Source organism: Podarcis raffonei, chromosome 1 (assembly GCF_027172205.1).
Source record: "Podarcis raffonei isolate rPodRaf1 chromosome 1, rPodRaf1.pri, whole genome shotgun sequence".
Lineage (NCBI taxonomy): Eukaryota > Metazoa > Chordata > Lepidosauria > Squamata > Lacertidae > Podarcis > Podarcis raffonei.
The window spans coordinates 132,888,102-132,901,284 of NC_070602.1; the positions used below are offsets into that span (position 1 = coordinate 132,888,102).

Here is a 13,183-nt window from a genome sequence, read left to right on the forward strand (position 1 = left end):
AAAGAGAGATGTCCATTATTGGGTGAGATATTTCACGTTAAGCAGATTCTGCCCCTTGTCCAACACTTAATTTTTATGGACAAGGAGAACTTTGCAGAACCAAGGGAATGACTTTAGAAGAACGAAACACACAGATTCATTTTCCACATGTCAACAAACAATTACTGAAAGGTACTGTATGGGCACTGAGCCTGTCAGAGAATTTCTGAATTAGATGGAACAATCTATGAATGCAATTTCAGGAAGCTAACTTACATAAAAATGTGGTCCAACATCTCATTCTTACAGTTTTGCCTCAGTAATTTAGAATATGGGATGAAATGCATGGTGCTTAACAGAGTAAGACTTAATGTAAATGATGTTTAGGGCAGTTGCAAGAGAGTGATCGCAAGAACCCTTTAAGATGGGAGCAACCCATCTCCATTGCATACATTTGGAATAGTGTGGAAGAGAACACGGCTTGCCTTAAAAAGGAGTTGCATCCAGGTCTTGCGGATATATAGCTGTCTCTACCACATCACACTTCATCTCAGGTTATTTGCTTTGCGTGCCCACATCAAACTGCTTAGGAGTAGGAACACCATTGCTGATTAGCCATATATAATTATCTAACCGTTTTGAATTAATGCTTAAAAACAACATGTGGCTTTGTGCTGTTTTTGAAATGGAGCCTTTTATTTCACACAGGCACATGACAGGAAGATTTCCGGACTACCCTGACGAAGAACAAGGCGGTTCAGCTATTCTTTTTGCTGAAAAAACTCCAGAGGAGGTAGCATTTGTTTCAGACATAAGGTTAAAAAAGGATTATTATTTATTCTCTTTTTGAAACAATGTATGGTAGGCCCAGATTTATAGTACCAAATTTGATCTTACTGGGTTGGATCCACAGGTGCCGCCAAAAAGGATATTAGGAGACCCCAAATTAAAATTAAAATCTCATCTGGAACTCAGAGGTCTGAACACAGTTGCCCTAGGGCTTTTTATCCCCCTTCCTAACTCATATTCTCTTTTTTAAAAAAAACTGTTACGTGACTTCTGCATCAGAGAATTTGATTCTGGGACACTGGTTACAATTTCTAGACGCCAAAGGTCTAGAAATGCGGAGTCCTTTAATGAGATCTGCCAGTCGAGTCACATGAAGGTTCCACACATGTATTAGCAATGTCTGCCACATTCCAGGAGCCATTCCCCATCCCATCCCATGTCTGGAAAGCAATGCGAAAACTAGCCTAAAGTATTTCTATACCCACAGAACGCTAGGCGTGCAAATCTCCGTCGGGGTAGGCAACATAGTGCCTTCCAGATGTTGCTGGACTCAAAGCTCCCATCAGCCTTGAGCATGGACTGAAGGCTGGGGCTCTCTGGGGGCACCACATTGACTATCCCTGGTTTATGCTACTGGCCACACTTCTTCAGCATGTAACTACTTACAGTGGTACCTCCCCTTACATACGCTTCAGGTTACATACGCTTCAGGTTACAGACTCCGCAACCCAGAAATAGTGCTTCAGGTTAAGAACTTTGCTTCAGGATGAGAACAGAAATTATGCTCCGGTGGCACAGCGGCAGCGGGAGGCCCCATTAGCTAAAGTGGTGCTTCAGGTTAAGAACAGTTTCAGGTTAAGAACGGACCTCCAGAACGAATTAAGTACTTAACCCGAGGTACTACTGTACTGTGTTAACATTGCCCCTTGACAGTGTTCCAGAAGTTACTGTTTCTTTGGTAAAGACTAGGCTACAGAAGCCCATGTCATAATAAATCTATTAATCTTAAAAGAGTCACAAGATTATATAGTGTCAGCGTTTTGGAATTTGTTACATATATAGGGACACTCAGAGTTGAAGATTTGACACTGGGTGTCCATATTTAGGAGATACAACTGTAGAAATGAACCTCACTCAGCTGCTGTGACCTTCTAATTTGTCCACTTCTCCCAGGATCCCTGGGATCCTGGCCACTGCACCATTTCAACCCTTGACACTTCTTCTTGTTCTTCCTCCCAGTTCCTTCCATGCCTCTGTTTCCCTCCTCATATGCTTACTCAAATATTTACAGCTTTTTGCCTACTTTGCATAACAATAGTTAGTATTTATATCAAAGTGCTTCACGCATATTATTATATCTGTAAACCTTAGATGGGTGGGAGTCTATGCTCCCTACAAAATGGGCTAGAAAGGTCAAGAGAACTGCCGGGAAATTTGGGGTGGGGGGAAGAGAGGGGGGTCGTTGTCAGTATATGGAAACATCACCGCTGCAGACATCCAGTTTGTTGACATCACATGATGCGCCTATCTGTGGGAAAGAAGAATTTCCCAGGACGTTCACAGGCTGGATAAGTCTTTGTGAAGAGTGTAACTTGAAACCTTCTGTGTGCGCATGTTCAGGAAGTTTGTCAGACTTGCTGGAAGAACTGAACTGAAAGGACGTGTTTTTCTCTAGTGCTGTAACGTCAGAAATAAACATCATGTAAATAGATTTCTGACTTATCTACTTTCCCCTGCGGAAGCAGGGGGGAGGGGTTGTGCATTTTACCCACGCTTGGGAAAATGTCGCCTATCAAAATCTCCCTGGTCAGTCCGAGATATCAGCCAGAGGAGGTTACCGGTAAGCAAGCTCCGAGGACAGTAAGAGGGGCCAGCCGCTGTGGAGGGGGCTTGCAAACCAACAAGTGGTAGCAGAGGATGGTTTCGATCATTTCCGTTGTTTCATAGTGGAGGGGGATCTTGCGCTTGGATCCTGCTTACAGGTTTCCCCATAGGCTTCTGGCTGGCCATTGTGAGAACAGGATGCTGGACCTTTGGCCTGATCCAGCAGGCTCTTCTTACGCTCTTGTGTTTTTATTTTTCCTCTGAAATAATTATAAGTGTCATCATTTCCATGTTACGGGTCGGGTGGGGGGCTGAGATAGTGTCAGCTGCTCTAGACAAGCCACTCTGGTGAATGATATGTGACCCTGGAATGACGAATGATATGTGACCCTGGAGACTCCCATGTGCAGCTTGGACTATTATCTGCTTCTCCAGGCAAAAGACTCTAGGTGGAAAGGAATCTACCGTATTTTTTTGCACCAAAACACTCACTTTTTTCCTCCTAAAAAGTAAGGGGAAATGTCTGTGCATGTTATGGAGGGAATGCCTACGGGTGGCATGCCTACGGATTTTCCTCCTCTAAAAACTACGTGCGTGTTATGGTCGGGTACTTAGTTTCTTACTAGAACCCCTGATCCATCAGGTGCAAAAGACAGGCACTTGGAACTAAAAATTCTGTGCCTAGAAGTTGATTCTGAGTACCAGCATTAAACAGAGCTCACAGCCCTTCCACAGGAAAATTCAGTTCTGCTCGCCCTCTTCCCCAAGCTTTTTAAATAAAGGTAAAGGGACCCCTGACCATTAGGTCCAGTCGTGACCGAGTCTGGGGTTGCGGCACTCATCTCGCTTTATTGGCCGAGGGAGCCGGCGTACAGCTTCCGGGTCATGTGGCCAGCAGGACTAAGCTGCTTCTGGCGAACCAGAGCAGCACACGGAAACGCCGTTTACCTTCCCACTGGAGCGGTGCCTATTTATCTACTTGCACTTTGACGTGCTTTCAAACTGCTAGGTTGGCAGGAGCAGGGACCGAGCAACGGGAGCTCACCCCATCGCGGGGATTCGAACCGCCGACCTTCTGATCGGCAAGTCCTAGGCTCTGTGGTTTAACCCACAGCGCCACCCACGTCCCAAGCTTTTTAAATTTAAACAGTATAATTTACTTCATTGCATTTGGGGGTGGCTAATCAGATCATCAATTTGATTTGATCAGCCAGAGATCTATCAGTAGATCCTGATCTGCTTTGTGCCCACTCCTGATTACTGTTCATGGAAAGCACTACTTCCCACTCCCTTTTAAGCCTATGGGTCTTCCTGCAAGGTGAGGCACATGCCTGTCTTTTCTACCCCAGGCCAGGTTAAGAGTACTTGCTGAGCAATGGGCTGCTGCAGCCTTCCCCAACCTGGTGCCCTCCAGATGTTTTGGACCAGTACTGGCTAGTTTTCATGTTACAGTTATTCTGCGCCAATATCTCTAAAGTAATATTTTTAGCTATAGACAAAAAATGAAAAGGTGTTTTTAAAAAGAGCACAGTAAGAAACACGTATCAGAAAACAGGAGACTGATAAGGAATCTGATAGTGGTAGCAAGAACATTGATTGCTAAAGGTTCCTTCTTTGGAGGAGTGGCTACATGAAATGTTATGTTTTGATTGTGAGTAAAATAATAGCAGTGATTCGTTTTTGCTCAGGGTGGACTGATCTTTGTGGCTGGCCTCTATATCATTTAGCAAGAAAATATTCAAGATAGCATAAAGTTGCAAGGGTTAACTATGTTATAAATGTTTGTTAGATTTGTTGGTTTGATAGCTGGAATGAAGCTAGTTGTTTTGTTTAGACTCCTTTCTTCATTCTGCCAGGTGGCTGCTGAAATAATTGCTAAAGAAGAAGAAGAACTGAAAAAGAAGAAAAAGAAAAAGGGGAAAAAAGAAAAGAAAGAAAAGGGGAAAAAGAAAAAGCAAGGGAAAGAAAAAGAGCCGAAAACAAAGAAGAAAGAGCAGGCAAGAAATGCTAATGCACAACTGTTATCAAATTTTGTTGATTCAATTAATGTTGGGTAAAATCTGGATGATAACTAGGTGTACACTTTGAGACCCACAATAAGCTTCTGCTTAGGCTTCCAGCCAGCCTGGAATATGAGCCATATGGACTCTCAAAGGACCCTTTCTTTGTTTCCCACCCTCCTAAAACTTTCCTCCGCTGTGTTAAATAGTTCCTAAAAACCTTAGGATCAGAGCAGGCTGTCAGATTCAAACCTGAGTGCTTTAGATTGCCATGTATAAGCACAGGGGAAGAATTGAGGAGGGGAGCTATCTGTGTTTCTCTCCCCCCCACCTCTCTTTCTCCATTTCTCCTCTTCCCCAAGTGACAGCTGTTACTGATATAAAGAAGCCAAGCATAAGGAAAGGGGTTGGGATTTGCAAGTTTAGCTCCACGTCCAGAGCTATTTGACTCCTCCAGCCGTCACTATGTTTAGGCGTAATGTTTGCTATGGAGAGCTTGTTTCACATGTGGGGGCTTCCAGCACAATCTAGAACCCTGATTATCCACCCTTTAAATTGTAAGGGTAGCCCCTATGTGTATTCTTTTTTGATTTAACCAGATTTATATACCACTTCATTATCATTAGAGCAAACAGCACACAGTGTGTGGGTTTCCCCCCCATTTTTTTTTACTATTTGTGATCATTAACATTGAGTGTTATGAGAAGACTTTACGGGGGGGGGGGAATCTCATTTCCTAGAGAATCCAGGGGCATCTAATGAAGCTGAATGTTGAAAGATTTAGGACAGACAAAAGTACTTCACACAGTGCCTAGTTAAACTGTGGGATCTGCTTTCATAAGAAGCAGTGATCCCCACCAACTTGGGTGACATAACACAGATCACAAAGCCACCAATGGTGAGCCAAGTTTCACCTCTACTGTCCTCCTTTACACAGATGAGGCAATCCTGATTTCATACACCCAATTGGGATTGCACAGACTGCTGAATCGGTTCAGCTCGTACTGCAAGAACGAGCATCTTACTATAAATTACCCAAAAAAACCAAAAGTTATTATATTTGGCAAATCTAAGAAAACTTACAATTGGTCGCTTGAAGGAAATACACCGGAGAAAGTATTCTCATTTAAGTATCTCAGAGTATTTCAGTGGACAGGCAGGTGGTTTGCACAGGTCCAGTCAAGTACTCTAATAGCTGATAGAACTTTAAATGGACTACTGCGATTCTACTGTACAAAAGGGGGTAACTTGGTGCAGCCCACTTTTGAACTTTATAAGACCAGGGTGTTGCCAAAGTTGTTATATGGAGCACCACTGTGGGCCACAGCCAATTTAGATTCACTGGAGAGAGTGCAAAACAATTTTTTGTGCAGGTTCCTGCCAGTCCCTGCCTCTACAAAAATAGCACTACTCTGTGCAGAACTGGGTGTAATGCCCAATAAAGCCAATCCGCTTAGACTAGGCTTGCTTTTTTGGTTAAAAGCTATTTTAAAGCAGGTATCAAAATCCCTCATTACACCTTGAGAAGACATGACCCCAAACTCATGTAAACGTGAAATGCAATTTGCTCCCAGGAGGTTGGGACTCTCTGTCTCCTTTCTTGTGACGCAGGTTTTTGAGGCAGTTAAAGAATTAATACTCCAAAGGCTTAGAGACACTGAGATGCAATCACAAACTGCTGAGATCAAGATCTGTCAATCTAACAAATTGTATGCTTTTTTTATTCCATTGTATATCTGGTAGATTTGCCAAATGTTAAAATGAGTGTAGCCTTCCTGCAGGCAAGACTAAATGTCCTTCCGTTAGCAGATTGGACATGCCGACATAAAGGAATTTCTAAGAAGGATAGAGTTTGTGGCTGTAACTCTATGTCAATAAAAGACATAACTCATGTACTCCTTGAATACCCTTTTTATGATGACCTTAGAAACTACATTCACCCATTGTTAAGATCGCAGAAGGGAAGGGCGTCTTTTGCAAAGAGCTGTTTTTTGTTGTCTGATGTAGAGAGGTATATGTACTTTGGAACATCCAAATTTTTTGCCAAGGCTTTACAAATTTGTGCCATAAAACTTAAAGGGAGAATGGGAAATGGTTTACCCTGTAAAGGTCGGGAAGTAGAAATATAAACCATTATTATTAGCAGTATTCTTGTTATGATTATTTTTAATGCATGTAATGGCTGCTCACTAAACACAGTAAATCAAACTGAACTGAATCTGTTGGAGGCAGTAAGAGTCTGAATATCTTTCGTTGGGAATGGCAGGTTGAAAAAGTGCTGTTCCGCTTGCAAGCTTCCCTCCCATAGGCACTGTGAGAACAGGATGGTGGGCTGGATGGGCCATTTTCCTGACCCAGCAGGCTCTTCTTCTATTCTTTTGAGCCCCTAATTCTTTTCATCAGATCATAGGGACTCCAAAACAACAGCACCTCTAGCTTTGTTAACCCCATCCACTCAACCACAGTTTCCAGAAACCGATGAAGAACAATACCGATTAGGTTGGGAAAAGAAAACTTATCACTTCATGAAATATTAGACAACAAGGATGTCTTCTGGACATCAGTGCTCCAATTTCAGCCACCATGAGAGTGAAATTGGAGCACTGGTGCCCTGATGAAAGGAAGTGGAATCTTGTTGTATGGGGACCACTGATACCATCCACTATTGATTTTACCTGTTTTGTAACATCAGCTTTTAATTGTCTGTGTTTCTAAGTTATTGAGGTCAAGGTTTTATTTTGTAAATTAAGGAAGAAGAAGAAGGTTGGAAAATGTCACCTAGTAATTTCCTCCCGGTAATGGAAGCAGGAAACAACAAATACAAAGGCAAGTAGAGAAAGCATAGTTGGCATAAATGTTGACTGTAAAATTTAATGCATGATATTCAGGTAAGTCTGTGGATCCAGAGTATACTCCATTGCTGGGCACAATCATGACAGCACAAAACCATTTAGCATGTGCCTAATTCAACAAATGAAAATGTAGATTGAACATTCAAGCTTTAAGACATGCCTAATGAGATAAATTTATGTGGGTTCTTTACCATAGGGCTTGTTTACCATAATATGTAAGCAAGACTCCAGAAATACAAATGGGGGGAGATATATATATATATAAGGATTTATGTTTTAAATATGCATCTGGGGATTTCAGAGCAGCTTAACAGGATATGGTATGGTGGATTTCTTCATCAAACAATTCCATTTGTCACGTAGACATGGTGGCAAGAGGAGGGTAGTGTTAATTTATTCATACCTAACTGAAAACAGATGTGTGCTTATTTCCAGGAGTTGCCAGTGTAGGAACTCTCACTCCATTGTTTTAAAAACCATACATATATTAGCGGAGGCCAGCACAACTTGTGATCTACCAACCCAAATATCAGGCAGCCCACCAGAAGCGTCATAAACCTGCATTTCTTGGGCTGGAAAAAAGAGCAGGTTGTCAAGAAGCTGAAAGGCCGGTGTAGGGCTGAAGGGCTGCATTTGGTTTGTTATGAGTCACAGTTTCTATAAGACTATGCTAGGAGCTGGCAAATAGTTTGGTGAAACAAAGGAAGGCAGCTGGTGAATTTGCCTTTAGCTTAATTTTCCTACTTGGGATGATTACATGTGGAAATACACTAATGTCCCCAAGCTTTTACTGTTTAATACAGATGGTGTGTGATACTTGAAGTGTTATCCTAAGTTAGTGTGGGTGTGTACACGCACACAGATATATACAGATGGGGGTTGTAAAAAGTGAGGTTAGAAGGAAATGAAATGCAGTAAAGATTGTGATAATTAAGTTTTTAGCAGAAGTAATTCACAGCTGTGTGAAACTGTTGAATTATGGTCAAAAGTTTTGGTGCTATCACGTGTGTACTGACTGAGATAAATAATTTTTAGCATTTTTGTGTTAACTGGTTTACTAATGCCATAGTGTTAGTGTCATGAAGAACTGTTTTTTGAATTGGACTTCTGGGGGGGAATCATGGTCATTAGACGTCTCTTGTCAGCACTCCATTGACAAAGATAATTATGTGGTGATTAATAACAGCCAAGCCATAAATCTTGGTTATCACATTTTCTCTGGAGGAACAGATATAATAGGGAATAATAGAACTGTAGAGTTAGAAGGGACCACAAGTGTCATCTAGTCCAGCTCCCTGTAATGCAGGAATCTTTTGGCGAAAGTGGGGCTCAAACCCACAACCCTGAGATTAAGAGTCTCATTCTCTACCCACTGAGCTATCCCAGACTTCTAGATTCTAAACAGCTAAGAGGTGTTCCAACTGTGATAAATTTTCATTTTATTGTGTCCTATTTTTTGGCCTTCCGGTTTCTGCAGATGGTGGAAAGGAGTGCGAGTCTGAATCGTCTGACAGACTTGAGGCCCACAGAAAAACAGGGGGAAGCGCCAAGGCGAGGCACCCCCCCCAAAAAAAGCCCTGAGAAGGTGCTTAGGGTGTCAAGAGGTCCAGCAGCCCACAAAAGGGCTCTCCTGCAACCCCCAAACCCCAAATAATCATAAAATAATAATAAATAATAAAAGTCATGGCAAAACAATAATATTTTTTTTTTAAAAAAGGAATCTTGTCCATAGGATTATATTTGTAAAACAGATAAACATTTTGGGGGGAAGGGAAGAGAAGAGAAAGGAATGTTGGAGCATTGGTATATTCTCTGTGTTTTGTGTTTTTATTACATTCCTTCTGAAATTCAAGTACTAAAACTAGATGACTTTGCAGATTTTTTGCAAGATACTGTCACAACTAAGAACATATTTCACATTTATTTGAATAAAGGTTACCCTATACATACCTTATTAGTTATAATATGTGAACATTGTGACCTTAACCTTCTTACCATTCCTTTGAGGTAGAGTGAAGTCTTTGCTTGCCTTGTCCTTAGAGAAATGGTATCATTCATCTGGTTACATATAAGTACAATAAATAAGTTCTTTCTTTAAAAATCCAGTGTGGTCCATCAGTGAATAACAAATAACTAGGTCCTAATGTCCATGTGAAAACATAATACTCCAAACTTGCTGACCCACCCAGAAAACTGTAAAAATCAAATAATCTATATAATGGTCATATTCCCCACAGGCTTAAAGTCCAAACTCTAGTAGCCCTGATGGAAGTGTCTTTTTAACCACTACCATTACTAACACTGCATGCCAGCTTTCTCAGCTTATATATCTCAGTGCATCCATCATATTATTTAAAAGGTTAAGAGCAATTTTTAAAAACTAATGCCTTTCAGCATAACCCATTTTGGTTGCATAAGAGAAAAAGTCACTAAATGTTTGTTTTAAGAACCTAGGAAGAGCCTTCTGTTCTCACAGTGGCTGAACAGTTGCAGTGAGGATCCGAGTGAATCCTCACAGGTCAAAGTGGCCGTTCTGTAGACATGTTATTTCTGTAGAGCAAAGCCTCCAACTTGTATAGTATTTACAAATATATACAACGTGAAGGTATTTTGATGTCTTTCCATCGAACCTGCTGAGCCACAGATTTTCCAAGGGTTTGGTGTCTCCGCTATGCGGGTGTGACGGGAAAACTGTTGAATCTCTTCCACATATAATGTTCAACTGTCCCCTACATAGCATAGCCAGGACTAAATTTACTGCGCTTGGTTGGCAGGCCTGTTGAGTTACACGCCGCACTGCTTTTGCAGGATACAGATCCTTCTGTAACTCTGCAGGTGGCGAGATTCCTGAATGCGGTTATCTCACACACAAAACCACCAAAAAACAACAAAAACACCAAAACTAATCGGACTGTTATGATGAGAGTGCATGTCGCATCTCGCCTTCAGTTTTTCTTTTTCTGTGAACCGTCCCTTGGAGCTCTCCTGGCCCCAAGCTGTCATTTGGCTCTGCTCAAGGACCCACCCTTGCATCGTGGTGTTCACCTTCTGTTGTCGGATATATCAGTCTTCATGTCTCTGTGTTTTTATGTTTGTACATACTTTATGGGCTAATAGCCGTAAATAAATAAATAAATAAACTTGTATAGTATTTACAAATATATACAACGTGAAGGTATTTTGAGGGCTTCACAGCATTTATACCCCAAGAGGGTCCTGCTTCTTCCATAGCCGCAGCCTTGGATTCCAGCAGAAAGCAGGCATGGTTCTGCCTCCCAGCTGCAGTTTCTCACTTCTAGTTTTCATATCTCTCTCTCTCTCTCTCTCTCTCTCTCTCTCTCTCTCACACACACACACACACACACACACTTCTCATCCAGCACAGAGCCACTTCCTTTGTTGCCTTACTGGCCTATACTTAGAGGGCCATTAACTCACCAGGAAGCTAGCCTGGGTATTCCAGGAATTAAATCGGTTCTGGATCCAGGAATTAGAAGGGGGCTCGGGAATACAGCCGCCACCACCACACCCGGGGAAAAACTCATAACACTATCAACCTACCTGATTAAGTCACATATTTCACAAAACAGGGCGGGGGGGGTAGTGCAGTATGGCCATGTTTGATTAATGCCTCTGCTGATCCAGATCAGTGACTCAGGAGAAACAAAGTAGATACCCAGACATATTTTGCCAGGACAAAGCCCTCCTGATTCCTGTGTTCAGCTTGCAATACATTTGGTGCCAGTCCTTCATTGTGCAGCTTAGAACATTACAGAAGAGGAAACATGGGAGAATCAGGAGAGGTGAGCTGTGCGTTTTAAGTAGTACTACGTTCTCCTCAATATTCTGGGTATAAAGCTTGGCCAAGGACAGTGGTAGGAAACCTGATCAAGCACTCGTGGAATCTTGCTCCAAGGCGATTGACAAGCATTCTCAAACCTATTCTTTGTAGGCACACAGCGAATGAGCAGCAGTCTTTCTCATTTTATTCCAACAACTTTGCAGGGGTAGGCAGAATTAAATCATAATGGGGAAAATTATAATATAAATCATAATAAGACAAAAAAAACCCACGAAGAAGCATCTTCCATGCATGATATTTATAACTATAATATGCCCCAAGTCTCCTTTGAACTGAGATTCAAACAGGCCTTGTGCACTAGTATGCTACTGGTGGTCCTCCTTCACCAAGAAGACAGATGTGTCATTATTTTCCTCTTCTTATGCAGGAGTTAAAAAGGTTGTTAATTTCAGCTGCTCTGTTGTAGGGCTCTTTAAAAAAAAAATCTACTAATAATGTAAATTATGAGTAGGCTTCATTAAAAGCCACAAACCTACAACAGAACAGCTGAAATTAAGCAATTTTATAATGTTATATTTGCCATGAACTATATAAAAATCAGTCTAATACAATTGCAACTAAAAGTTGAAACTTAATCATTACAGACAATGTTCGTTTTCCATCTCAGAATATGATTTCATGCAGTAAACTTGATGAAGGCAGCAGTTCTTCTGCAATCCATGGGACTTACTCCTGAGTAGAGATGTATAAGCGTGTGGTGTAAAGATGCTAGGGCTTGTTACTGTTATCCAGTTGTCAGATAATAACAATATAAACATCACTGTAGAGCTACTTTGAAAAATATAAAACAAAGCGAAAACACCACTCTCTTTTTTGCTCTTGGATCATAGATGTTTGGCAAAACAGAGATGAGGGATGGAACTTCTCACAGGAATATGACCCTGAACTGATCAAGGAGGAAAAGAGGAAAGAAGTTGAAGAAGAAATCAGAGTACAGGTGAACTTCCCATAGCAGGCCACAAACACTGGCTGTTGCTGAAGAGAATTTCTACAGAGAAGTAAAAGCTTGTTAGGCATATTAATCGATTGACATCGGTCTGCCTTTCCCCAGTCACTCTGTGCTATGAAGTAGCTAAAGTATAGTTCTTTGATAGTTCCTTTAGTTAGAAATGGGGGCTCTTTTACAATTGAAAGTTGCTTTGAGACATTTGAATAAATGCCAACAACAGTAGTTACTTAGCATTTATATAGCACTTTAAGACATCACATGCATTATCTTGGGTCTGATCTACACATGCAGTAGAATGAGGCGAGAATAAGGTAATAGAGTTCTTAGGTGACAGAACAGATTGTACCATAAATTTTCAGGTTGGGATCAGATTTTTAATGCTCTCCTATGTAATCAAAAAGAATTAGGGAGAGGTGTGGGATAAAACTTTTCTATTTGATATGCCAGTTTTCATCTTGAATGTGAAGTATTTAAATCATAATCCCCCATCTCTAATTTCAAGTAGAGACTGTACCACCTCAGGAATCTTGATGCCCTCATTCTGCTAAATGTGTAGATCAGGTTTCAGTAATCTGCGCATCAAGGATTGCTTGCAGAAGCTGGATTTCCCCCTGGATTTCTAATGGAGATTAAGGGCGGGGGACTCTCGCTGCCTTAGTGGCTTGCCTAAGGCCACCTGCTTTGTAGTTGCAGAGTAAGAGTGACACTGTAGACTTCCCAGTTCACACCCTTAGCCACTAAACTCCACCAGCTCTTTTGCTATGCTTCCCAGGGTCCTCAGCACAATGTAGGATTGGAAGAGATCACTTCATTCCCCCATGAATGCCATAGTAGTTCCTGAGGTGTTTAATCACCTCAACATAAAGCCTAGAACCTCTGGGCAGCAGCTGCACTGCCCAGGAGACTCCATTAATTTCAGACCAGATAC

At 41.6% G+C, this 13,183-nt stretch overlaps 1 protein-coding gene across 1 annotated transcript in view; it reads left to right on the top strand.

The window, feature by feature from the left end:
* The window catches only part of IQCA1 (IQ motif containing with AAA domain 1), a 95,371-nt gene that overhangs the window by 48,774 nt on the left and 33,414 nt on the right, over window positions 1-13,183 (top strand). Inside the window, exons 7-10 of the mRNA XM_053362799.1 lie at window positions 688-772; window positions 4,449-4,589; window positions 7,343-7,418; window positions 12,137-12,243. Of these exons, the coding sequence (XP_053218774.1) occupies window positions 688-772; window positions 4,449-4,589; window positions 7,343-7,418; window positions 12,137-12,243 (409 nt within the window). The remainder of the gene's footprint in view (window positions 1-687; window positions 773-4,448; window positions 4,590-7,342; window positions 7,419-12,136; window positions 12,244-13,183) is intronic.